The 24272-nt window shown below is 38.1% G+C and overlaps 3 protein-coding genes and 1 long non-coding RNA gene across 4 annotated transcripts; 1 reads left to right on the top strand and 3 right to left on the bottom strand.

The window, feature by feature from the left end:
• Nucleotides 1–5514: 5514 nt before the first annotated feature.
• Nucleotides 5515–7157, top strand: LOC109169955 (myosin heavy chain kinase B-like). Its single transcript, XM_019318871.1, has one exon. The coding sequence runs from the start codon at nucleotides 5642–5644 to the stop codon at nucleotides 7004–7006; it is 1365 nt and encodes a 454-aa protein (XP_019174416.1). The 5' UTR covers nucleotides 5515–5641; the 3' UTR covers nucleotides 7007–7157.
• Nucleotides 7158–7427: 270 nt separating this feature from the next.
• On the bottom strand, nucleotides 7428–9748 carry LOC109169951 (cytochrome P450 CYP82D47-like). The gene is made up of 3 exons (XM_019318868.1): nucleotides 8772–9748; nucleotides 7901–8686; nucleotides 7428–7779 (listed from the first exon to the last, which is right to left on the bottom strand). Exons 1-2 carry the CDS (start codon nucleotides 9723–9725, stop codon nucleotides 8066–8068), a joined length of 1575 nt encoding a protein of 524 aa, XP_019174413.1. The 5' UTR covers nucleotides 9726–9748; the 3' UTR covers nucleotides 7428–7779; nucleotides 7901–8065.
• Nucleotides 9749–10392: 644 nt separating this feature from the next.
• Nucleotides 10393–12409, bottom strand: LOC109169949 (cytochrome P450 CYP82D47-like). Its single transcript, XM_019318866.1, has 2 exons — nucleotides 11389–12409; nucleotides 10393–11312 (listed from the first exon to the last, which is right to left on the bottom strand). Exons 1-2 carry the CDS (start codon nucleotides 12358–12360, stop codon nucleotides 10692–10694), a joined length of 1593 nt encoding a protein of 530 aa, XP_019174411.1. The 5' UTR covers nucleotides 12361–12409; the 3' UTR covers nucleotides 10393–10691.
• A 512-nt stretch (nucleotides 12410–12921) lies between these two features.
• LOC109169974 lies at nucleotides 12922–15061 on the bottom strand. Its single transcript, XR_002052318.1, has 4 exons — nucleotides 15013–15061; nucleotides 14032–14126; nucleotides 13791–13872; nucleotides 12922–13709 (listed from the first exon to the last, which is right to left on the bottom strand). It is a non-coding gene; the product is annotated as an uncharacterized LOC109169974 (long non-coding RNA).
• Nucleotides 15062–24272: the final 9211 nt, after the last annotated feature.

Genomic DNA, 24272 nt, shown 5'->3' on the forward strand with positions numbered 1-24272 from the left:
GTCAAAGAAATAGAGGGTCTATCCATTATTAGTAAGCCATACACGTTTCGTTCATTAGATGTACAATGTTTGGGAAGGAAAAAGAATCTAATGTAATTAAAACACCAAGAGAAAAGTTACAATTATTAATCTTATTTACAAACAAAATTTAATTTTCGTGTGGTTGAACTTTAAGTTTTTAAGGTATGAACGTAACGCAATTGACTAGAATCATTGGATAGAGATAATATTGATATAAATGAGTGATGTATAAGTTAAACATTTTTTTTTTATAATATTGATAATATTAATTTAAACATTTTTTAGACTTTGTGAAGATGAATGTTCAACCGGCTCAGAGGGTCAAGTCTAGCATCTCGCTATTGAAATGTTGCGCTGTAAGTATAAATAAATAAAATTATGTCTTCACTAATAGTTATAGTTTTTGAGGTAGTGGTAATCACTTATCCTCTCAATTGGTACGTATATATTGGCCCTGTTTGATAAAATAGTTAGCCTATCAGCTATTTTGGCTTATTTGACCATTATTAATTACTTGTTTAACTTGGTTAAAAAATAAATATAAGTGTTTGGTTAATTAGGTTTTTTTGTAACTCTAAAATGCTAAAATTCAAAAAGATGATCAAAACAAATTTTTCAGTTAGCTTTTTGAGAAAAGAAATTATATCAAACAGCTATTAACTAACAATTAATTTACTAAATTACTAAACACCCTTCTACAATCAGCTAATGTTAACTAGTTATACTCGCTAATTAACCCAATCAATTAAGAGCTAACAGTCATTTACCGAATATGACCTTATATAATTGAGAGTGACAAATCTAAGGAAGAGGATTATTGACAATAACGCTTGATCTTGAAAATGAAAATATTCATGTGTATGAGTTAAGTTTGATTGATGGGACGCCTAAGGGTTAGTACTACTTTACCTACTTATTATAAAGAAGAAAATGAAAATTGATTTTGAAACAATAGTAGTGCTTTTTCCTTAAATGGAAACCACTTAAAGCAGAAGCCAGGGCTGATTGACCCACTGTACAGTGCACCTTTTATAACTGCTCCTGATTTTCTTTCTTTAAAGAAAGAATTCTTCATACTATATGATATGATATTCCTTGTGTCATTTCCGATCTTCAGCATCCCTCGACCGTCCAATGTTAAAAAGCAAACCTATATAGTACATGCAACATTTCATGATCAATTATGCATGCATGTTCACCCCAAAACCCTCACCAACCAAGCTAGCTAGTGCATCACCTAATTTGTTGCTACCACGTACATATAAATAATAGGAAATTTTCACCACATGGGTGCCATAATACAAAAGTATATAGCTAATAACATCACACTACTATAAAAATTTTAATTTAGTTCTTAACAAACTTTATGCATTTTATTATGAGGGTTAAACTTGGGATCTTGTGATTATCAAGTTAAATGTCCGATCAATTCAACTAGGATTACCATTTTTGATTTAATTATTCTTTCCAAAAGGTTGAACTGGTAACTCAACTGAACATGAACCACAGAGGCTAGACCTGTGTTTACTGTGCACAAAGAGCCCCCTCACTTTGAGAGGTTGCTCCTACAGTGCCGCATGTGAGACTCGATCCTTGGTCATTCTTTCCAACTTTCACCTCTATGACCAGTTGAGCTGCCCATACATGCTTATTTTTTGATTTATGGGAAACCCGTCGCACTATCCAAAGATGCACTTTAATTTGATAAACTCGCTTAGTAACCCTAACCGACAAAGGACCACAATGATGTAAATCAACATAATTTGTTCATAATTGTCCATTTCAAATCGAAAAGATCAGTAAACAGTTTCCACATAAACAATGTTTTATAGGGACACATAGCGCATAATTTGAGGTGGCTAACTAGCTAGGGTTTACCACATTTTTAGTATGTAGGGCATTGTTTGTTTTCCTATATTAGTCAACAAAGGAGGGTTGTCCGGTAAAGAAATGGTCGCAATCATGAAACCAGCGTGACCTTCTACTCTACTCGAAACTAACAAACATGGCAGTGAGGATCCGATACCTCACCAATTCAATTAATCAGTTTCCTCTTACAGCTCCATTGCCCCAATTCAGATCTCTGCTACGATTTTGCTTTAATGGCATCATCATTTCTATAGGTCCAAACGTGGCGTTGTAGGATTGGGAAGGCTAGCTGCCACCCCTACTATTAACTCCTTTTAAAAATATAAAGTAAGGTGTCGAATATCATATTCTCATATCACGAATCTTATTTTATATATACATTGACTGATTTAACTTAACTTCGCTTGTAAAATATGAATTATTTGGTAAGAGTTCTTAATGGAGAAGTAAGACACGTCTTCAGATCAACATAGTGCTCTCAATCCCGCCAACTTGAGATATTTTTCAAACTCATATCTAAAGCTGCCAAAATAAACTAAACTTGCCGGTTTGGCCCACCCTAGCCCGCAATAAGGGCGGGATGTGTTTTGACTTTTGACAGACCCAACGAGTCCGCCCGGATAGTATTACTCATACTTTTCTACCTTGAACTAATTAATTGGTTTAGGACTAGTTCAGTACTGAATTGTCTTGTTACGATCTCTAGTAATTATTTGACGTACTCTTTTATTTTTATTTTATACTTTCTATTAATGTCACATATATATTATAATTAATTTAAAATAAAAAGTATATATAGCACAGTTATTATTATTATTTTTTCCCTTTAATTTTCTTCATCTAATGAAATTAAAAAATGTGAAAAAATATTTACTTCTAAATAAGATAATTGTCATTTTTTTTTTTTTTTTTTTTTTGTTGAGTTCATACTACGGAGACACTCGGGAATTGTGCGTTGAGATATTCGACGGTTCAACGGACCGTTGAACCTGGCGGCTCAAATGCATGTCCTAGGAAACTTGATTTAACCATAATGAGCCAATGCAACTCATGGGTGTGGTCACATCCAGATGATAATTTTTGGAAAATGGACAAAAACTTTAATCGCCTCACTAATCACGCTCTTCAATTTGTTATTAGTAAATCATAGTCATTCAACTTAGGAAAATAGCACTTTTTCTCCTGAATTATATACTTATAACACTTTTTTTCCTAAATTATTTAAGTAGCTATTTTAATCCTGAAATGTTAAATGGACATATTTATCCTTAAAATAAATATTTATTTATTTTTCTTCTCTAACAAATTATTACCACAATTTGGTTCAATCCAAACCGACACTATAGCAACCAAACCCAAATATTCTAATTACAATTTAGAATCGAAACCCAAAATTTAGAGTTTATTAAAATCGCGAACCGGAACGGCCGGTTCATGTTTCAAACTGAAAAAAAATAAAATACATTTATTGTTGAATTTAGACTATTTTAAAATAAAGACGGTTCAAAATCGCGAAATGGACCCAGAACCGCCGGTTCACGATCCAGTTTTTTCGATTCATAATTTTAATAAACTGAAATCCAAATATTGGGTTCTGGATCTGAATCATAACCGGAAACTTTTAATTCGATTTCTATAGTGTCCGGTTCAGTTCGAACCGAACCGTGGTCATCCCTACGTATACAAAATAATTTGTTGGAGAAGAAAAATAAATAGAATGTTTACTTTAAGAGTAGAAATGTCAATTTAATATATCAGAGGGAAAACTGCCACTTTTAGAAAAATTGAGGGGCTAATGTGCTTACCTGAATAATTCAGGGGGGAAAAAGTGATATATGTATCTAACTTAAGGGGGAAAAAGTGTCATTTTCCCTTCAACTTATCAACCGATATTAGACTTTTGCTTACTACGAACAAGGAGCCTCAGACTCATCATTATATTTGTTCAAGTAAATTGTTGGGTAGGGACAGTTCCAACTAAGTTAATCGACTGCGTGCTATTGGAGTACTGACTATGAATTTTTTTTGTAAATTAAATAATCAAAGTAAATTGTTATATATATAAAAAAAAATACTATGGAGTATATATTTTGAGTTGAAGAGTATATGCTTTTATCTTACAACTTGTATTGAATGAGTTGAAGGCTAAAAAAACTGATTATTACTCATGGGGTACGTGTGAATAAGATGGCATAGTCTGAGAAATGCAACTACTTAAAAACCATATAACTTGGCTAAGGAAGTATTCAAATGTCGTTATTTATGTGTGATGTACAAAATATAAAATATATAACAAATTTGGCATGTACACTACCTTAAAAATTGCTCAAGAAGATAAATTCTTGGTTTTAATATTTTGTGAGGTATGGGTAGTTTCCCTTTGTGATGGGGAAGAAGGAACTGTATGTCCAAGTTTCGTAGGTTTAAAACAACTCTAAATATATCCATCAAAGGGAAACATTAAAGATGATGCATTTTTAAAAATATTTTATTTTCTTAGAGTTTTGTATGTAGCAGCCGGCCAAAGAGAGCAGCCATATATGTAAACTTCATGCCACTTGCATTTTTTGGCCATAACAAATTAGCAACAGTGAACACTACTTACATCATTTTCCATGGGCTGCATCGAATTAATGTTCCATTGTTTTTGCATGCATGGTGAGGCTGCAAGAATTAATGGATGCACTTTGACCCGTTTTCTATTTAATACGGATCTCCTTTTTCAAACTAGCTAGGAAACCACACTAGATTAGTGTTTTGGAACAATTTAATGTAAACTTGATGTTTAGTATTTTTTTTTTTTTTTTGGGTACTACTGATTTTGTTATATTGTAGGATCTGTCCATACATACGTTTTCAACTTACTGAAGCACAAAAAGTAAATGCTCTCTTTGGGATTTGAACCTATGATATCCTATTTAAAAAAGTCACAACTATGTCACTCAACTACAGCGTCTTTGACATGTTTACTATATTTTGGAGTTTGATTCTTTGGAATGGAAAATTAGTAATTGGCCTAACCTGATTAGCTCAATTTAACATCTTATTAGTTTTGGAGTTTGATTCTTTGGAATGGAAAATTAGTAATTGGCCTAACCTGATTAGCTCAATTTAACATCTTATTAGTTAGCCCCATCAGACTATCAGAGTGATCAAAGATCGAAAAGTCCACTAGATCGACACACCCTATTAGGTAAAAAAAAAAAAAAAAAAACCTCAAAACATTTTGTTTGCTAATTTACTTTTTAGTATTTTGAAGCTCGAACCTATGACTTTCTATTTGAAAGAGTCATTCCATGCTGCAAACCACAAGGTCTAAATCAGTAGTTTAGTTATGGACATTTGTATTTATATAGTTAATAATAAAAATAACTATGAATAATTACTTATTAAATATTATTTGTGACATTATTTATGTATTTATTAATACATTAGCAAAAAGTTCCGTTTTGTTTGGGTCACCCTTCCGGGGCAAAGTTATTTGGATTTGGATGCACAAAAAGAATTTATTTAGTATATAGGTTGCATATTGGGGTATTTCCTAAGTCTTACACGTGTCATTTGGCATCGCCCTCCCGCCTATAGGTATAATCATCGGGTCCATTTTTGTATTCGCCTATAAACTCTCTCATTCACTCTTCTTCTCCTTCTCTGCACGCCTTTCCTTTCCTTTCGCTTCATCTTCTTCCCGCAACAATTTCTTCGGCCATTAATCTCTTGCCTCTCATTTCATAAGCTCGGCCTTGTACCTATGAGTTTGGGAATTCGAATGATCGTGGAAGAAGAAGAATACACAAAGCCGGCTTTGTTTGCAGAGACGGCTACAGGCGACATGGCTCATTCCAATACCACCGGCTCTTCTTCTTCCACCGACGAGGACTTCAACGTCAGAAACAGCAGCTACAATGGCTTCGAACCCAACCGTCTCAGCGGCGAGGGGTCTCCGATGATGATGTCACCGTGGAACCAATGCACCCCGTTCGAAAACGGTCCGTGGGACGAGGGCAACGTTAATGGCGGTGTCCAGAAGCTCCCCCAGAACGGCCTCATATGTTCTCTCGTCCGGGAAGAAGGCCACATATATTCTCTGGCGGCTAGGGATGGGATTCTCTACACCGGCTCCGACAGCAAGAATATACGTGTTTGGAAGGAGATGAAGGAATTCGGGGCGTTTAAGTCTAACAGTGGTCTCGTGAAGGCTATTATAATCTCCGGAGAAAAGATTTTCACCGGCCACCAGGACGGAAAAGTTCGGGTTTGGAAGGTTAATCCTAAGAACCCGTCTGTTCATAAACGCGCCGGGACTTTTCCGACGTTTTTCGACATTTTTAAGGCTTCGATTAAGCCCAGCAACTACGTGGAGGTGAAACGGAACCGGACAGCTTTGTGGATCAAGCACTGCGACGCTATTTCTTGCCTGAGCATGGACCCGAAGGAAGAGCTTTTATACTCTGCTTCGTGGGACAGGACTTTTAAGGTGTGGAAGGCCAGTAACTCGAAATGCCTTGAATCCGTCAAGGCTCACGACGACGCCGTGAACTCCGTCGTGGCAAGCGTCGACGGCATGGTCTACACCGGGTCCGCCGACGGGAGCGTGAAGGTGTGGAAGCGAGAGTCGTCCGGCAAGGGCGTAAAGCACGTGTTCGTGCAGACGCTTCTGAGCCAGGAGTGCGCCGTGACGGCGTTAGCCGTCACCAAATCCGGGTCGGTCCTGTACTGCGGGTCGTCGGACGGGGTGGTGAATTTCTGGGAACGGGAGAAGCAGTTTTCCCACGGTGGAGTCCTCAAAGGCCACAAATTGGCCGTCCTCTGCCTCGTCGCCGCCGGCAACACCGTGTTCAGCGGATCGGCCGACAAGACGATTTGTGTGTGGAGGAGAGACGGGTCGATCCACACGTGCCTCTCCATCTTGACCGGCCATAACGGACCGGTAAAATGCTTGGCCGTCGAAGAAGACAAAGAGTCGACGGAGTCCGACCAAAAGTGGGTCGTTTACAGTGGAAGCCTCGACAAATCAGTGAAGGTGTGGAGCGTTTCGGAGATGTCGCTGGATTATCCGCCGCCGCCCGTCATCCAAGACGCAGCCTGGGACTCCATTCCATCCGCCAAGTATTGATCAGACCAACACACTAGTCTAATGTTGTAGTTTGATCCATGACTTTCATTTTTGATTTGATCAGATGATGATCACCTTATTAAATGACGATGATGGAATGTTTGTACTATGATGTTTGTAAATTAAACTCATGGCAACCACTTTTCCGTTACTAATATTTTCTTGGACAAGAATCATAATCATAATCATAATACTAATTAAAGTGGAATTTGATATAATAATTACGTAATTGATTAGAGACTATGCTTAATGGATACAAAACATAAAGATACACGTACATACTGCATAATGTGTGCATGGATGATTAATAAAGAGTAGATAGATGGAAGATGGGGAGCTAGGAGAATTTTGAGTGGTGTGATTTTAATGTTGGGGGATCAGCTCGAAGTCTTGCCCTTTAACATTAATATTGTTATGGGAGTTTGAACTCAAGAGGATCAGACCAAACTTATGGATCTCGATGGAGTTTCCACAAGTTAACTAATAACCAAGTGCCTTTTGGAACATGAAAATCAGATATTGTGCAATCTTTAGTGAATATTCTATAGCCTCCAACGGTCCTGGTAAGATACAACCTTAATGTTTCTTTGACGATGACTTGAAGATAAATTAGACTATTTATATTGATTCGTTTATCCTTCTTTCCTTTCCATGCCAATTACCATGTCTAATTCTTCTTGGACCTTCTTCAGCACATTAGGGTGGTTCATTATCAATGACAGAGTCCATATTAGCATCACTTTGATCGTATCTGCTCCTCCAGCAACCATATTCTAATAAACAAAATTAAGATCATATATGGTTAGTAAAAAAAAAAAAATTACTGTAAATTTGAAAGTTGAAAGTGCCATTTTCTAAGTATACAGAACGTAAATATGTAAACAGAGCACATACTATGCAAGCAGATTTCGTGACCGTGTCAGCATTGTAACCGTTAAGATCTATCCCTTCTATTAAGGAAATCATCACGTCCATGAAATACATGGTATACATAAATACACTGCATGGTATTATACATAGATTCGTACACAATTACAAATACATATTAATCTGTGGTGACTAATAAAGATAAGCAGTTAGGCGGGGAGCAATGAAAATTTCAAGTGGTGTGGCTTTGACGTTGGTTAGTCCAGTTTTCTCTGTCATATCAATTCCTCTATTAGAGACATTTGAAAGTTCAAATGAATGTAACAAATTAGCCAACACCAAGTGCAACATTTGAAGACCAAAATTTGTTCCCGGGCATATTCTTCTACCCACACCAAACGGGATCAACTCAAAGTCTTGCCCCAAAACATCATGGTCTTTATGACTATTAGTAAACCTCTCAGGTTTGAATTCATCCGGGCTAGACCAAATCTGTGGATCTCGTTGGATTTTCCAGATATTAATGAATAGCCAAGTATCATTTGGAATATGAAATTCTGATAGGGTGCAATCTTTGGTGAAGATTCTTGGAGCTCCAAGAGGACCCGCCGGATACAACCTTAATGTTTCTTTAACAACAGCTTGAAGATACATCAAATTCTTAATATCTGATTCATTTACCCTTCTTTCCTTGCCAACTACCATATCTAGTTCCTCCTGAGCCATCTTCAAGACATGCGGATGGTTCATCATCAAAGATAGAGCCCACGTTAGCATGGTCGTGACGGTGTCTGCACCCCCAGCCATCAAAGTCTGATAAATATACAAAATTTACATATTTAATCATTCTTGTAGGACTTAAATTTAGGAATGATAATTTGATCAACCAAGAACATACCATGCAGGTTGATTTGATAACACTATCAGCACTAAAACCATTAAGATCAATCCATTCTATTCGCGAAAGAATCGCATCAATGAAATCTTCTTCCTCGTTGCCAGTTGTCTCTTTCTTCAGACGATGTTCTTGTAACCATTCCTCAACAAGAGAGTCCATTTCTTTAGCAACTTCTTTCATGGCTTTCTCATACCCTCCGATATCTAACCGTCTCAAAAAAGGCAGGGCATCGGCGGGTACAAAAACCCCAAGAAAGTTGAAAAATTCCCTCAATGCCTTCTGGCAACGCCGCCCCTGTTTTTCATCACCAACCGCCGTCGTACCGAAATATCGTTTTCCGACCACCATTTGAAGGAAGACGTTGAAAGTTAGGTCCCCGAACCACTTCTTCATTTCCACCAAAACACGACCAGAATGGTCGTCGGAATTTTTGTTTTCCGTCCAAAGCTTATAGAGCTCCTTTAGAGAGGTCTCGATCTCGGCCACTCTTATGTGCTTCAGCTGCTCAAGCCGCCGGGCGGAGAGTAGCTCGGTGGAAGTAAGTTTTCGCATTTGGCGCCAGTAAGGACCGTAGGGGGAGAAAGCAAACATTATATAGTCATAGCCCAAATGTTTGGCGGCTCGAAACCTGGGACGAGTTGAAATGTTAACGTCGTGGACAGTGGAGAGCTGTTTGGCCAATTTCCAGTCACTGACCACCAACACTCTGTGCACGCCGATCCGGATAGTGAAAGCTGGTCCATACTTGTCTGCCATGTTTCCCAGGGCAACATGCGGAAGCTTAGAGCCACTGAAGATGTGAAGGTGGCCGAGAATTGGCCACGCGCCACCCGCTTCCTGCGGTAACCTACGTGTCGTCCCGGAGTTGGTATTGCGTCCCACATAATAATGAATAAATACACACAGAGCAATTGCTAAGGCAATAATGGAAGGATAAAGGTGTTGGAGTTCCATGGGTGTTGTTTAGATTAGCTGCACGGCGAGTTAATGGATAGGTGAGATTATATAATGATGATTTGGTTTTCTTAGAATATGAACCAAACCAAAAAACAATATATCTATTTTAGAACTCAAATCACGTTTTTTTAGCTGCCCTTTCGTATACTTGTTTAATGATTTATGACATTATCAACTGCTTTAATAAAATCTTTGTAGAGAGCAAACAACCTATGAGCTTGCTGATTTACTGATTTACTGATAGTGTCTTTTATTTGGTTAGATTTGCTTAGATTTTTGGAATCCCAGTCAAAATCGCAATATATTTTGATGTTACAGAAATTATTATTATTATTATTATTATATTATTATTATTATTATATCCAACATAGGCAGAATGTCGCCATTCTTGTCGAGTGCTGATGTCTTCAGATCAGAGTCCCCCTGATGCACCTCCTGAGGTTCTCTTTTACTTACCCTATTTATTATTTATTATTTTTTTTATGATGTTATTTTATTTTTGAAATCTTATCATGATAATTTATGCATTTCATATATCTTTCAGTTTCGTTAGATTTCTTATTGTTTGATTATTTTGCAAATTTGGTTGGTCGAAAATAAGAGAACTTATAGTAGTTTGAGAATTATCTATTCGAGAAAATGTCTACAAAAACGGAATGCTGTCTGAATAACAAGTCCGTTTTATATTTTATGTAAATCAAATATAGGCAACCATCAACCATTATTAATTTTATATACTAGTTGAATTGAAAGTTACCTTTCATACATGCCAAATAAGAGCTGATAAATCACCATGCCCAGGGAAGAACATTATATATTTAAATTCATATGTTGTCCACTGGCTTCAAACTATATATATATTTCTGGCAGTGACCCATGCATGCATATCTTACATAGTATGGTATTATACATATATATGTAGATACATAGCACACATACACATACATATAATTGGGCTGTTGGCTAATAAAGATGATGGGGGAGGCGGGGAGCTATGAGAATTTCAAGTGGTGTGACTTTAAGGTTGGTTAGTCCAGCTGTCTCAGTCATATCAATTCCTTCATTAGAGACATTCGAGAGCTCAAAGGATTGTAACAAACTAGCCAACACCAAGTGCAACATTTGAAGACCAAAAGCTGTTCCCGGACATATTCTTCTACCCGCACCAAATGGGATCAACTCAAAATCTTGCCCCAAAACATCAAGGTCTTTGTGACTATTAATAAACCTCTCAGGTTTGAATTCCTGAGGGCTAGACCAAACTTGTGGATCTCGTTGGAGTTTCCACACATTAAAGAACAACCAAGTGCCTTTTGGAACATGAAAACCAGATACGTTGCAATCTTCCGTGAACATTCTTGGACCTCCTAGTGGAGCCCCCGGGTACATCCTAAATGTTTCTTTAATAATTGCTTGAAAATAAGTCAAATTATTGATGTCTGATTCGTTTACCTTTCTTTTCCGGCCAACTACCCTATCTAGTTCTTCTTGAGCCATCTTCAACACATGGGGATTGTTCATCATCAAAGATAGAGCCCATGTTAGCATGACTGTTACCGTATCTGCTCCTCCAGCAATCAAATTCTGATATATAGTACAAATTCTAAATAGTTAAAGCACATTATAATTGTTTGATAAATTAAACCAGGAGCACACATACCATGCAAGTAGACTTGATGACGCTATCAGCATCGTAACCATTGCGATCAATCTCTTCTAATCGTGAAAGCATCGCATCTATGAAATCTTCCTCGCCGCCGTTAGATCCGTCACCCCCGGCCGCCGCTTTCTTCCGGCGGTGCTCTTGTAACCAATCATCAACAAGAGAGTCCATTTCTTTAGCAACTTCTTTCCTGGTTTTCTCATACCCTCCTATATCTAACCATCTCAGAAAAGGCATAGCATCCGCCGGTGCAAAAACTCCAAGATAGTAAAAAAAATCTCTCAATGCTTTTTTGCAACGCCGGCCATCTCTTTCATCACTAGCTGTTGCCGTACGGAAGTACCGTTTTCCGGCCATCATTTGAAGGAACACGTTCACTGTTATGTCCCCAAGCCACTTCTTCATTTCCACCAAAACACGGCCACCTGAAGGGTCGTCGGAATTTTTATTTTCAGTCCAAAGCTTATACAGCTCCTTTATAGAGGTATCGATCTCGGACACTCTTATGTGCTTCCGCTGCTCAAGTCGCCGGTTGGAGAGTAGTTCTGTGGATACAAATTTGCGAATGTCGCGCCAGTATTGTCCATAAGGAGTGAAAGCAAACATTATGTAATTGTAGCCCAAGTGTTCGGCGGCGAGAAACTTAGGGCGAGAAGAAACGTGAACGTCGTGGACGGTGGAGAGTTCTTTGATCAATTTCCAGTCGCTAACCACCAACGCCCTGTGCACACCAATCCGGATAGTAAATGCCGGTCCATACATATCAGCCATGTTTCCCAGTTCAACATGAGCAAGCTTAGAGCCGCTGAAGATGTGAAGGTGGCCTAGAATTGGCCACCCCGCAGCAGCTTCCGGCGGCAATTTTTGCTTCCCGGACTTGTTATTTTGTGCAAGAAGATAATGAATAACTACACACAAAGCAATTGCTAGGAAAACAAGGGAAGGGTAAAGGTCTTGGAGGAGTTCCATGGCTCTTGGTTTGAATTAGCTGCACTGTGGTCTGTGGGTTACTGGATTATAAATGGTTTTGGTTTCCTTAAAATATGCGAACAAAACGATTAAACAATGATATATTTTAGCACGCGAATCGCATTTGTTTGACTTTTATATATAGATATACTAATATATTGATTCATGAACATCGTCAGCTGTTTTCAATAAAATCTATGCGGAGCGCAAACAACCAATGAGCTAGCTTGCTGATGTATTGGCGTGCTAATGTCTTTGTTTGATTGGATTAGCTTAAACTACTGGAATCCCATTCAAAATGGCAATATATATTTTGATGTTACAACTTTAAAAACATGTATGATGAATCTAGTACAAAAGATATCAATGCCCACACTTATTGTAAACTTTCTCGTTGTTATGATAATTTAGATATTCAAGACCATTCTCTCGCATTGTTTGCTTGAAATATTCCGACTCTGAGTAACTATTGACAAAGAGAATTGTCAAAAATCATTCAACAAAAAAATAATTTTATTAGTCAGCAATTAACATATTTGCGATTTCGCTCTCTTCTTGATGGCTCAATCCAGTTTTCACTGGCAATCTTCTTAAAATAAATCTTATTTTCATCCTCCATCAGCAACAAGTAAAATAGCATCAGAGAAAGAACCCCAAAAAACAAAAAATCATAGACCAACTAACCTTTTCATCATCAAAGTCATAGATATCCTCAGCTACATAAAATGAGATCTAAATTAGCCCAGAGAGGGGGAAATTGAAAAAAAGCATACAAGTATCCATCTTAAACTTGATAGCATCTTCTGTAAACTTCTTCATCTTGGTTCGTAGCCTCTTCTCCTTTAGCAATGGTCCTATTTATATCTTCATCTGTGATTATGCTAACAATAATTGTCGTTTTTCCAATATTTGCAGGTTCCATCGTTTTCTTTCTTCCCCATAAAGGAAATAGGGTAATTAGATGACATACACTTTGTATATGTATTTTAGAATCCTTACAATGACTTATACATTTTGTTTTCATTTCCAGGTGGACGATTCATTAATCCAATTAGAGGAGACTTATATGGATCAATTTTTTGATTGCCATTGGAGATTGGGAATAGATGGACTTTCTGTAGGCCTTATTTTATTGACAGGATTTATAACTACTTTAGCTATTTTAGCGGCCCAACTCGATTATTTCATTTCTTGATGTTAGCAATGTACAGTGGTCAAATAGAATTATTTACTTCTCGAGACCTTAAGATGATCATATCTATATCTTCATCTGTGATTGTGCTATACTGCTATCGTTGGAACAAAAAACCATCTCCTCACCAGCTGCAGTTGCTCATCCTTATTTACAGCTGCAGTGAGTCAAGCCAAGGATCTAAATTAGTTATTACAGATTACAACTATATATCAAAAATGGCAAAACCATGAGAAACCTTAGCTTTTTGCTCTGCCAGTCTTCCCTTGTTGGATAACCAAAGCATCAAGTGCAAGCTTCTTATAAGCTCTTTCAATGACCTTTCATCAATAGTATACATTGAGTTTATGTTTAGAAAAAAAAAAAAAAAAAGAAGTATGCATTTGAGTTTAATTACAGAATTCTGACAACCTTGTATAATAATAAAAATTTTATTGATTCCTTGTGCTTTGAACAGACAATAGAAATGTTTGATTCACCTTTTCTTTCACGAATGCTCTCCCATGTACTTAATTTCTCCGCACTTTGGTCCTCGGTGTTACCGCCGATATGCTTGAACAAGCAGTTAAACAGGCTGCAACACAAGCATATAAATAGAAATATAGAATACAATTGGGCTACCCAAGAAAAGAAAAGTCACAAGTCAACCAATAAGTTGTAGACAAATAAATACTAGGTATCTTGCAACTTCTTGACATTTTTTCTTGTATAATTTGTTACATCACAACATGAGATCATAGAAGAAAGAATGAAATCAAAGCAAGGGAAACTAAGATCCTCCATATTATCAAAATGGTGCACCATATTCCTTGTTGGCAGAGTAACAATTGAAGTTGTTGCCAAACTTCTCACCATGTGACACACAAGGAAGCCACGGTTGATACAAATTAAGGAGTACCATATTTCCTCCCAGCAAACCACAGGAAGAACTCTTATCACCAGAGTTTCCCCACAACAGAGCCACTTGGACACTTCCCAAAGACAAATAGTTCCTCATTAATTTTTGGACTGTAATGAAATAGCACACATCTTCTTTCTCTTCAACTTCAAACTCTCACCAACGCAGAACACCTACTAGAAATGAACCCCCCCCCCCCCCCCCCCCCCCCTTGTATATATATACAAAATCCTATTTCCTCATTACTCGTACATTAAAAGTCAATAAGAGCAGCTAAATTAAAATTAATGAAACAAGAACAAAAATTTATTTTCCAATAGGTACAAAATCAACATAAAACTAAGAATTTTTTTATGTGAATATTAAAGCTTATCATCTAAAAAAAAGGAATGAAAAAAAAAATGCTAGATTAAAATAAAAAAATATTTGATCCTTCCTTTGTTTCCTTTCCTTACTCTTTGTAGGAGGAAGATGTGGATAACAGGATCATTTCCTTTGGTGGGGGGACAGGGAAGTTGGGGGGAAAGGAGATTTTTATATAAACTTTGAAACTGAAATTTACTCTTGATCTGCCTTAACAATGTCATAAGAGCTTTCTGTACAGCATCGGACTGCACGTTTTCACCCAGAGTCATCAGGGGAGTTCATCATTTTACAGAATTGAGCAAGAATGTCAACAACTTTAGGCACATAATCTGGTGTATCCTTTTTTAAAATTGAAAATCATTTTTAAAACTAAAGAACACCTGAAATCCATTTTTAAATAAAAGAGCACACTTTAAAAATAATTTTGAAAGTGAAGAGCACACTTTAAAATCATTTTTAAACTAAAGAACACTTGAAAATCATTTTTAAAATTAAATAGCAATTGAAAATCATTTTTAAAACTAAAAAACACTTAGACAATCATTTTTAACACTAAACAACACACTTGAAAATCATTTTTAAAAATAAAAATAAAAACTTAAAAATCATATTTTAACTAAAGAACACACTTAAAAATCATTTCTAAAACAAAAAAGAATATTTAAAAATCATTTCTAAATGAGAGCACACTTGAAAATCATTTTTAAAACTAAAAAGCACATTTGAAAATCATTTTTAAAACTAAAGAGCACACTAGAAAATAATGTAAAAGAATACTTGAAAATCATTTTAAAACTTAAAAGAATACTTAAAAATCATTGTTAAAACTTGTTGAGACTCATTAAGACTCATTATTATGCTTTTATTATTTCCTATGACTGTTCAGTTTCTATGTCTGTTAGTATCCCTAGGGCCCTATTAGTATTCCATCTTCTACCTATATATATGGTGCTGTGTAGTTGCTTGTAGACAGAGTGTAAATAACAAGACAATACTTTATTCTCCAAACTCCTTCAACATGGTATCAGAGCCACCATTGGCCTGAACCCCTTTTTATTTCCGAGCATTTCGAGGATGAACAGTAGCAGTGCAGGGTCTGTCTACGCTTCTTCTTCGAAAACTCCTCATCGCAAGTTTTCATAAAATTCCGAAGAACCACCGCCGGTCAGGAAGTGCAGGCGACCCCGGCCGTCGAAGTCCCGTCTCAAACCGCCGCCGCACGCGCCCTCACGCGCCACCTCACGCGCAGCCTTCCGCCGCCACGCGCCTCCACGCGCCGGCGCGTGAGACCTCCTCCGGCGATATTTTCCGGCGATATTTTCCAGTTTCATTTTCGACCCTCCTCTGGCTTTCCTGGTAATATTCTTCCTTTTTATCAACCATGTCTTCAACTGGAACCAAGGAAACTTCTACCAATGTTGAAAATGCTACTTCTACCAATGTTGAAAATGCTATTTCTCGCTCAGTGTTTGTGCCTAATTTATCTGGAAATCCAGTTATTACCTCTGAAAAATTATGTGGGTCACAAAACTACCACTCTTGGTCGGATGCCGTTGAAATGTGGTTTATGGGCCAGGGTGTTATTGACCACTTGGAACATGGGGTAGAAACTGAGGTACCAGAAAATGAGAAGGCAATTTGGAAAAGGGTGGATGCACAACTTTGTAGTCTTCTATGGCAATCCCTTTCACCTGAGTTAATTCAACTATTTAGAGTTTTTAAAACATGTGTTGAGGTATGGAGTCAAGCCAAATCCTTGTACACTAATGATATTTCACAATGTTACACAGTTGTTGATAATTTGGTTAATTTAAAGAAGGATGGTATGAGTATGGAAGCCTTTCTTGGGAAAACTCAAAGTTTATTAACTGAGTTTAATAAGCTTTTACCCGTTGGAGGGACACCTGATGAACAGATTGCCCAACGTGAAAAGTTTTTTGTTGTTCTGGTTTTGACTAAATTAGGCCCCGAGTTTGAGAATACTCGAAACCAGATTCTTGGGGATAAAGGTGTGCCAGGGGTCCAAGAGTTGTTCAAACGCCTTCTTCAAGTGGCCTCTTTTCCTGGTGAAACTTCTGCATCCACTACAGAACAATCTGCTCTTGTGATTCAAGGAAGTCGTGGTAATAATCTGGGCAATCGGAATAAAGACCGTAGTGGGCAGAAAAATGCTAGATACTGTGATTACTGCAATAGATCTGGACACACACGGGACCGATGTTGGAAACTGCATGGGAAACCGTTGACGCTCCTACAAATGTGGCTCAACTCAAACTAGAAGAATCAGGTTCTAAAAATGTCTCTCTTGCAGAATATGAAGAGTTTGCACGGTTTAAGGCTAATGCCCAAGCTACTGTTTTCACTCCTTTGGCTCATACGGGAGAGACTCATGCTGCCCTTGTTTCTCAATCTGGACCTCTCGGACCCTGGGTCCTTGATTCAGGTGCCTCCGAACATATATGTGGTAATTCTTCCTTATTGACCCATCTCACAAACTCTAAGTCTCTTCCGTCCATTGTGTTTGGTAATGGATCCATATGTTCTGCTAAAGGAGTTGGTAAAGCAAGACCTCTTCCTGATTTACCCTTGTCATCAGTCTTGCATATACCTACTTGTCCTTTTAATTTGATTTCCATTCGTCAACTTACTCGTTCTCTTGATTGTCTTGTCACTTTTTCTCCTGATTCGGTTGTTATACAGGACCGTCGTTCGGGGAAGACGATTGGCTCGGGGTATGAATCAAAAGGGTTATACCGTCTATCCACTCCTTCTTCCGCTGTCTGTAGTGCTACTATTTCTCCTTCCCTTACTCATTGTCGTCTAGGTCATCCAAGTTTGAAGAAACTACAACAACTTGAACCGAGTCTCTCAAAGCTGTCTTCACTAGAGTGTGAATCTTGTCAATTTGGGAAACATTCAAGAACCTCCTTTCCTGAACGGGTTAATAAAGTGTCCTCATCCCCTTTTTCCTTAGTTCACAGTGATATTTGGGGCCCTTGTCGTGTCACTTCTGTGTTAGGTTTTAAATATTTTGTTACTTTTATTGATGACTTTTCGCGTTGTACTTGGGTTTTCCTAATGCAACGACGTTCTGATCTATTCAACATCTTTCAGAAATTTCATAATGAAATCAAGAATCAATTTGGAGTCTCTATTAAAGTTCTTCGAAGTGATAATGCCAGGGAATATTTCAATACTCCTTTGTCTACCCTCCTTGACTCTGAAGGTATTCTCCATGAGTCTTCTTGTCCAGATACTCCACAACAGAATGGTGTGTCTGAACGAAAGAATAGGCATCTAGTGGAAACCGCTCGGACTATGCTCCTTCACTATAAGGTTCCCTCTTATTTCTGGGGAGATGCTATCCTCCACTCATGTTACCTTATTAACCGTATGCCATCGTCTGTTCTACATGGCAAAATACCTTATAACATATTGTTTCCTCAAGAGTCATTACACAAGCTTCCGCTGAGGGTTTTTGGTTGCACTTGCTTTGTTCGGGATATTACTCCTGGTCGTGATAAACTGTCACCCAAGTCCTTGAAATGTATTTTTGTGGGGTACTCTAGGGTTCAAAAAGGGTTCAGGTGTTATTGTCCTGAGACACAGCGATTCTATGTATCACCAAATGTTACCTTCTTTGAGTACACTCCGTTCTTTTCATCTGACTCTATAAGGGTGGTGGATCCTTTTCCTGATGTCCTACCAGTTCCCTCATTTGAAGGAGGGACAGAAATACCAATATCTCCTGTTGTCCTACCTCCCAATCCATCACAAACCCACACTGTTTCTCCTTTCCAGTTCACCTATCATCGTCGGTCAAAATTACCACCAACCACTACTGCTGCAAACATTGAACCTGCTGATTCATCTCCTGAGCGGTCCCTTCCCTCGGATTCGGGTCCTGCTCCAATCTCCAGTCCGCCCATTGCTAGTCGGGTAGGTAACCGGTCTACTCGCAATCCCTACCCTATATATAATTTTGTCTCTTATCACCGGTTTTCCCCTGTTTACAATGCTTTCATCTCCAGTTTATCATCTGTTTCTGTTCCTAATTCGGTTAGGGAAGCTCTTTCCCATCCTGGTTGGCAGCAAGCTATGGTAGATGAAATGGTTGCTTTGCAATCCTCGGGAACTTGGGACTTGGTTCCATTACCTCCTGGCAAAACAGTCGTTGGTTGTCATTGGGTTTATAATGTCAAAGTTGGGCCTGATGGACAGATAGATAGACTCAAAGCTCGCCTTGTAGCCAAGGGGTATACTCAAGTGTTTGGCGTTGATTACACTGATACGTTCTCACCCGTAGCCAAGATCTCTTCTATCAGAATCTTTCTGTCTATTGCTGCCATCCATCATTGGCCTCTATACCAACTTGACATCAAGAATGCCTTTTTACATGGGGATCTAAAAGAAGAGGTGTATATGGAGCAACCTCCGGGTTTTGTTGCTCAAGGGGGGGAGACTGATTTGGTTTGCAAATTAAAACGTTCTCTTTATGGATTGAAACAGTCTCCACGTGCCTGGTTCGGACGTTTTAGTACAGTTCTGCAAGAGTTTGGGTTAGTCCAAAGCAAAGTGGATCATTCTGTATTCTACCGGCATCGACATGGTAAGAGCGTTTATCTTGTTGTTTATGTCGATGATATTGTTATCACAGGAGATGATGCAGAAGGAATACTCCAGCTAAAGCAACATCTTTTCCAACATTTTGAGACAAAAGACCTTGGAAAATTAAAATACTTCTTAGGGATAGAAGTTGCCCAGTCAAAGCAAGGGATTTGTATATCTCAACGAAAATATGCTTTAGACATATTAGAGGAAACAGGTATGAGTGATTGCAGACCTATTGATACTCCCATGGATCCTAACATTAAGCTTGTACCGGAACAAGGGAAGCCCTTTTCAAATCCAGGAAGATATCGAAGATTGGTTGGAAAATTGTTGTACTTAACCGTCACTCGCCCTGACATCTCTTTTGCAGTTAGCGTTGTGAGTCAATTTTTGGCTTCTCCGTGTGATAGCCATTGGGAAGCTGTCATTAGGATCCTACGATACATCAAGAAGTCTCCCGGGAACGGTGTTTTATACAAGGATCGTGGAAATACAGAGATTGTTGGTTATACTGATGCAGATTGGGCTGGGTGCTCTTGGGATAGAAAGTCAACATCAGGGTACTGCGTTTTCCTTGGTGGCAATCTAGTATCTTGGAAAAGTAAGAAGCAAAATGTGGTGGCTCGATCGAGTGCAGAGGCAGAATATCGGTCAATAGCCTTGGGAACATGTGAACTAATCTGGTTAAAGCATCTCTTGACTGAATTAAATCTTTGCGTGAAAGGGCCTATTAAACTAATGTGCGACAATCAAGCAGCCTTGCATATTGCATCCAATCCTGTCTTTCATGAGAGAACAAAACACATCGAAGTCGATTGTCATTTTATTCGCGAAAAGATTACATCCGGGGAAATCGTTACCTCATTCGTGGGTACAAATGATCAGTTGGCTGATATCTTCACCAAAGCTTTAAGAGGTCCCAGAGTTGAATATTTGTGTACCAAGCTTGGAGCTTTTGATATTCATGCTCCAGCTTGAGGGGGGATGTTGAGACTCATTAAGACTCATTATTATGCTTTTATTATTTCCTATGACTGTTCAGTTTCTATGTCTGTTAGTATCCCTAGGGCCCTATTAGTATTCCATCTTCTACCTATATATATGGTGCTGTGTAGTTGCTTGTAGACAGAGTGTAAATAACAAGACAATACTTTATTCTCCAAACTCCTTCAACAAAACTAAAAAAGTACTTGACAATCATTTTAAAACTTAGCATGGCAAAGAGGGGTTGAGGTGGGCATTAAGTAGTTAATTGAAATGTGGAGAAGAACCATGACCCACCATGAGGTAGTGAAATTCCTTCTCAAACAGCTCACTTAGTCTCTGTGTTTAAGAACTAGAAGTCATGCTGCAAGACATAAAAAGTAGAAGAAAATTAAAAGGTTTAGGTACTAGTAGATAAAATAATCTAAAATAACATATCACAGGGAGGTGCTTACGACTAAGGCATGTGAGGAATTCGAGGATCTTTGGATCTTGCAGGACCATTCTGTCACATTGTTTACTTGAAATATTCAACTCCGAGTAACTATTAACAAAGAGAACTGTCAAAAATCATTCAACAAAAAGATAATTTTATTAGTCAGCTGGCAATTAGCATACTCTTTCGCTCTCTTCATGGTGACTCAATCCAATTTTCACTGGCAATCTATTTAAAATCAACCTTATTTTCATCCTTCATCAGCAACAAGTTAAATATCAAAAATCGCAGCATCAGAAAAAGAACCCCAAAAAACAAAAGATCATCATGGAAGTCATAGATATCAGCAGCTGCATAAAATGAGATCTAGATTATCCCAGAGAGAGAGAGAGAGAGAGAGGAGAGAGGAGAAAGAGAGAGAGAGAGAGGAAAAAAAGAAAAAAGAAAAAGATAGCATATGGTCATCCATCTTAAACTTGATAGCATATTCTGTAAACTTCTTCATCCTGGCATGAAGTTCAGCTGTAGCGTCTTCTCCTTTAGCAATGATCCTATCCTATAACTTCATCTGTCCTATCCTATATCTTCATCTGTGATTGTGCCATCCTTGGAAGTGAAAACCATCTCAGCACCAAACCTCACCATCTGCAGTAGCTCATCTTTATTTACAGCTGCAGTGAGAACAATGATTTTATCACCAGACCCTGAATCGCGTATACGTTGCAAACGATCCATCAGTTCTGTGACCTTTGAAGACTCCTTCAGTCCTTAACATCAATTCTGAATTTATTTGCTTTAGGACAAGTGATCAGATCGTTTCTATTTAACAATTGACGACAGATTAGACACATTCCAGAAGATGGATTTCGCAAGCTTGATAACAGACATTCTCTGCACATTGTGTGTGCACAAGGTGCGAGTACATGGTCATCTACAGACTCTAGGCATATGGGACACTCTGTGTCTTCGCCGCCTTTACGGATTTCCTCAACAACCTCTTCAATGTATGGTCGAGTAGGCACCTTCTGAGAGGCAGAATCAGGGTTTGTTTCAACATACTTTTGTGCAACCTTGTCCAAATCAGGGTTTGTTTCAAGGAACTTCTGGGCAAGCTTGTCCAGGTTTGCATATTTGTTAGGGGAAATAAACTGTTTTAGAGATCAGAGTATATTTCATCATAGAGACATGTACAGTAAAGCTCTAATGGCATTTCACCTCATCACAAGAAAAGGATGGTTGCAATACTGTCTCAATCTGAGTAGCAACTCAAGAATGTTTGCAAAGCTGTGACGAACTTAGCCTTGTGATACAAATTCGTAAAACTGGACCTGGTTCATCGACAAGAAGCTGTTAGTTCCCAGTCCCAAAAATGCATATCAGATTTCGAACCACATGTCTGAATAATCTGAAAGAACCCTTGAAAATGTTGCTACTTCTAACACGACACACAAAAATAAAAATAAAAATCAGAGCTTTCTTGGAGGGTATTTAACGAGCATGAGAAAATGGGAAACCAAACAAACTTGCTGAGGCTGCAAATCTTACTTTAGATTTCTTGTAGAGAGCCTCATAGAAATCGCACTCTAATTTCGACTGTTCACACTCAATGACTTGGATGTCAGTTGGTGGTAGGACAAGAATTGGCTTTGGTTGCTTTTGTTGAAACCATTAGGTTATAGCACCATTCACTCTTTCGCATGGTATCAGAGCCTAAACCCTAGAATTCTATCCCTTTTCTGGCGCCACGAGATCCACCGCCGCTGCCGCCACTGTTCACTATTCCGACGCCTGACTTGTGGCTTTTCACCCAAAACCAAGCCCACAGGCCTCATCGGAACAGTGTCGCGATCCTAGGGCTGAAGTCCGATCGCCGATCGCCACCACCTGCACCACCTCGCGCCACCGACGTCGCTGGACAGCTGCCTTGTTTTCCGCCTGCACCGCCACGCACCATCTCCGATCGAGACACAGTCACCACCGTTAGACTAGTCTCGACGAGACGCTTCAGGTAGTGTTGTTCGTTTCTCCTGTCGCCGACCGATTACAATAGATTACAATAAGGAATGAACTAAAAGAAGATTAAAAAAAAAAGGTGACGAGGATGGAGAACATGAAAGAAAAAGATGGGAAAAAATAAGAAAATGAGAGGAAGATGAGAAAGAGAAGAAGAAGACGAAAAGGAAGAAGATAAAGAAGTAAGAAGAAAGAGAATTCATACAAGGACAAGGAGGAGAAGAAAAAGAGAAGCAACAGTAGATTAAAAAACGAGGAGAAAGAGCAATAAGAAAAATAGGAAGAAAAAGACAAATAAAAAGAGAAGTTGAAGGAATATGGAAAATGAGGAATGACTGTCACAAAATGGAGAAGAAGATAAACATTACACTTTAATGAAAAGAATAAAGAGAAAGAAGGTGGATGAGGATAAGAGAGAGAAAACGAATGGAGGAAGATAAAAGGAGAAAGAAGGGTACGATAAACAAAAAGATGAAAAGAGTGAGAAAAGGAGTTTGGAGAATAACATAAAAATTATTTATATATATATATATATATATATATATATATATATATATATATATATATATATATAGAGAGAGAGAGAGAGAGAGAGAGAGAGAGAGAAAAGGTCAACAAAGAAAAAACGAGAAGGGATGCGAATTAGAGTTGGTGAGTAAGAAAGGATGGGAACATAAAAATAACACTTTAACGAAAAGAATAAAGAGAACTTGGAGGATGAGAGTAATGCAGGAAAAAAAAGGAAGAAAATGTGACTGAGATGAGAAAGAGAAGAAGAAGAAGAAGAAGAACAACAACAACAAGATGAAAAGGAAGAAGAGAAAGAGTGGGTATAATAAGAACAAAGAGAATGAATATGAGAACAAGAGAAGAAAAAAAGAGTAGCACAAACAGAAAAGAGAAGATGAAGGAATATGGAAAATGAAGAATGAGGGTCAAAGCGGAGAAAATGATAAAAATTACACTTCAAAGAAAAGAATAAAGAGAAGAAAAATAAGAAGGTGGATGAAGATAAGAGATAGAAAGTGAAATAAAAGGAGACAGAAAAAAGACGAGAGAGTGAGAAAAGGAGTTTGGAGAATAAGAAGGAAAAGAGATGATAATAGACACATACATAGAGAGAGAGAGAGAGAGAGGGTCAACAAAGAAAAAAACGAGAAGGGATGCGAATGTGAGTGAGTAAGAAAGAATGGAAAACATGAAGGAATGAAATAGAGAAACGGATAAGGAAGATGGGAAAGAGAAGAAGAAAATTAAGAAGAGGAAAAGGAAGGTTAGAACAGAAAGAAAGAACATGATGAATATTAGAACGAAAAGGAGAAGAGAATTAGAGTAGAGTAATAGATTATGAAATGGGTAGAGAGGCGAAAATAAGAATAATGAAAATTTTGAAGTAAAAGATAATGAAAAAT

This window comes from Ipomoea nil, unplaced genomic scaffold (genome assembly GCF_001879475.1).
Source record: "Ipomoea nil cultivar Tokyo-kokei standard unplaced genomic scaffold, Asagao_1.1 scaffold3321, whole genome shotgun sequence".
NCBI lineage: Eukaryota > Viridiplantae > Streptophyta > Magnoliopsida > Solanales > Convolvulaceae > Ipomoea > Ipomoea nil.

Bases quoted from the DNA above. Each gene is read 5' to 3' on its own strand.
- LOC109169955 (XM_019318871.1), top strand. From the start codon at position 5,642: ATGAGTTTGGGAATTCGAATGATCGTGGAAGAAGAAGAATACACAAAG.
- LOC109169951 (XM_019318868.1), bottom strand. From the start codon at position 9,725: ATGGAACTCCAACACCTTTATCCTTCCATTATTGCCTTAGCAATTGCT. The intron at 8,687-8,771 runs GTATGTTCTTGG...TATATTTATCAG, and splicing joins TTATCAAATCAACCTGCATG to ACTTTGATGGCTGGGGGTGC.
- LOC109169949 (XM_019318866.1), bottom strand. From the start codon at position 12,360: ATGGAACTCCTCCAAGACCTTTACCCTTCCCTTGTTTTCCTAGCAATT. The intron at 11,313-11,388 runs GTATGTGTGCTC...ACTATATATCAG, and splicing joins TCATCAAGTCTACTTGCATG to AATTTGATTGCTGGAGGAGC.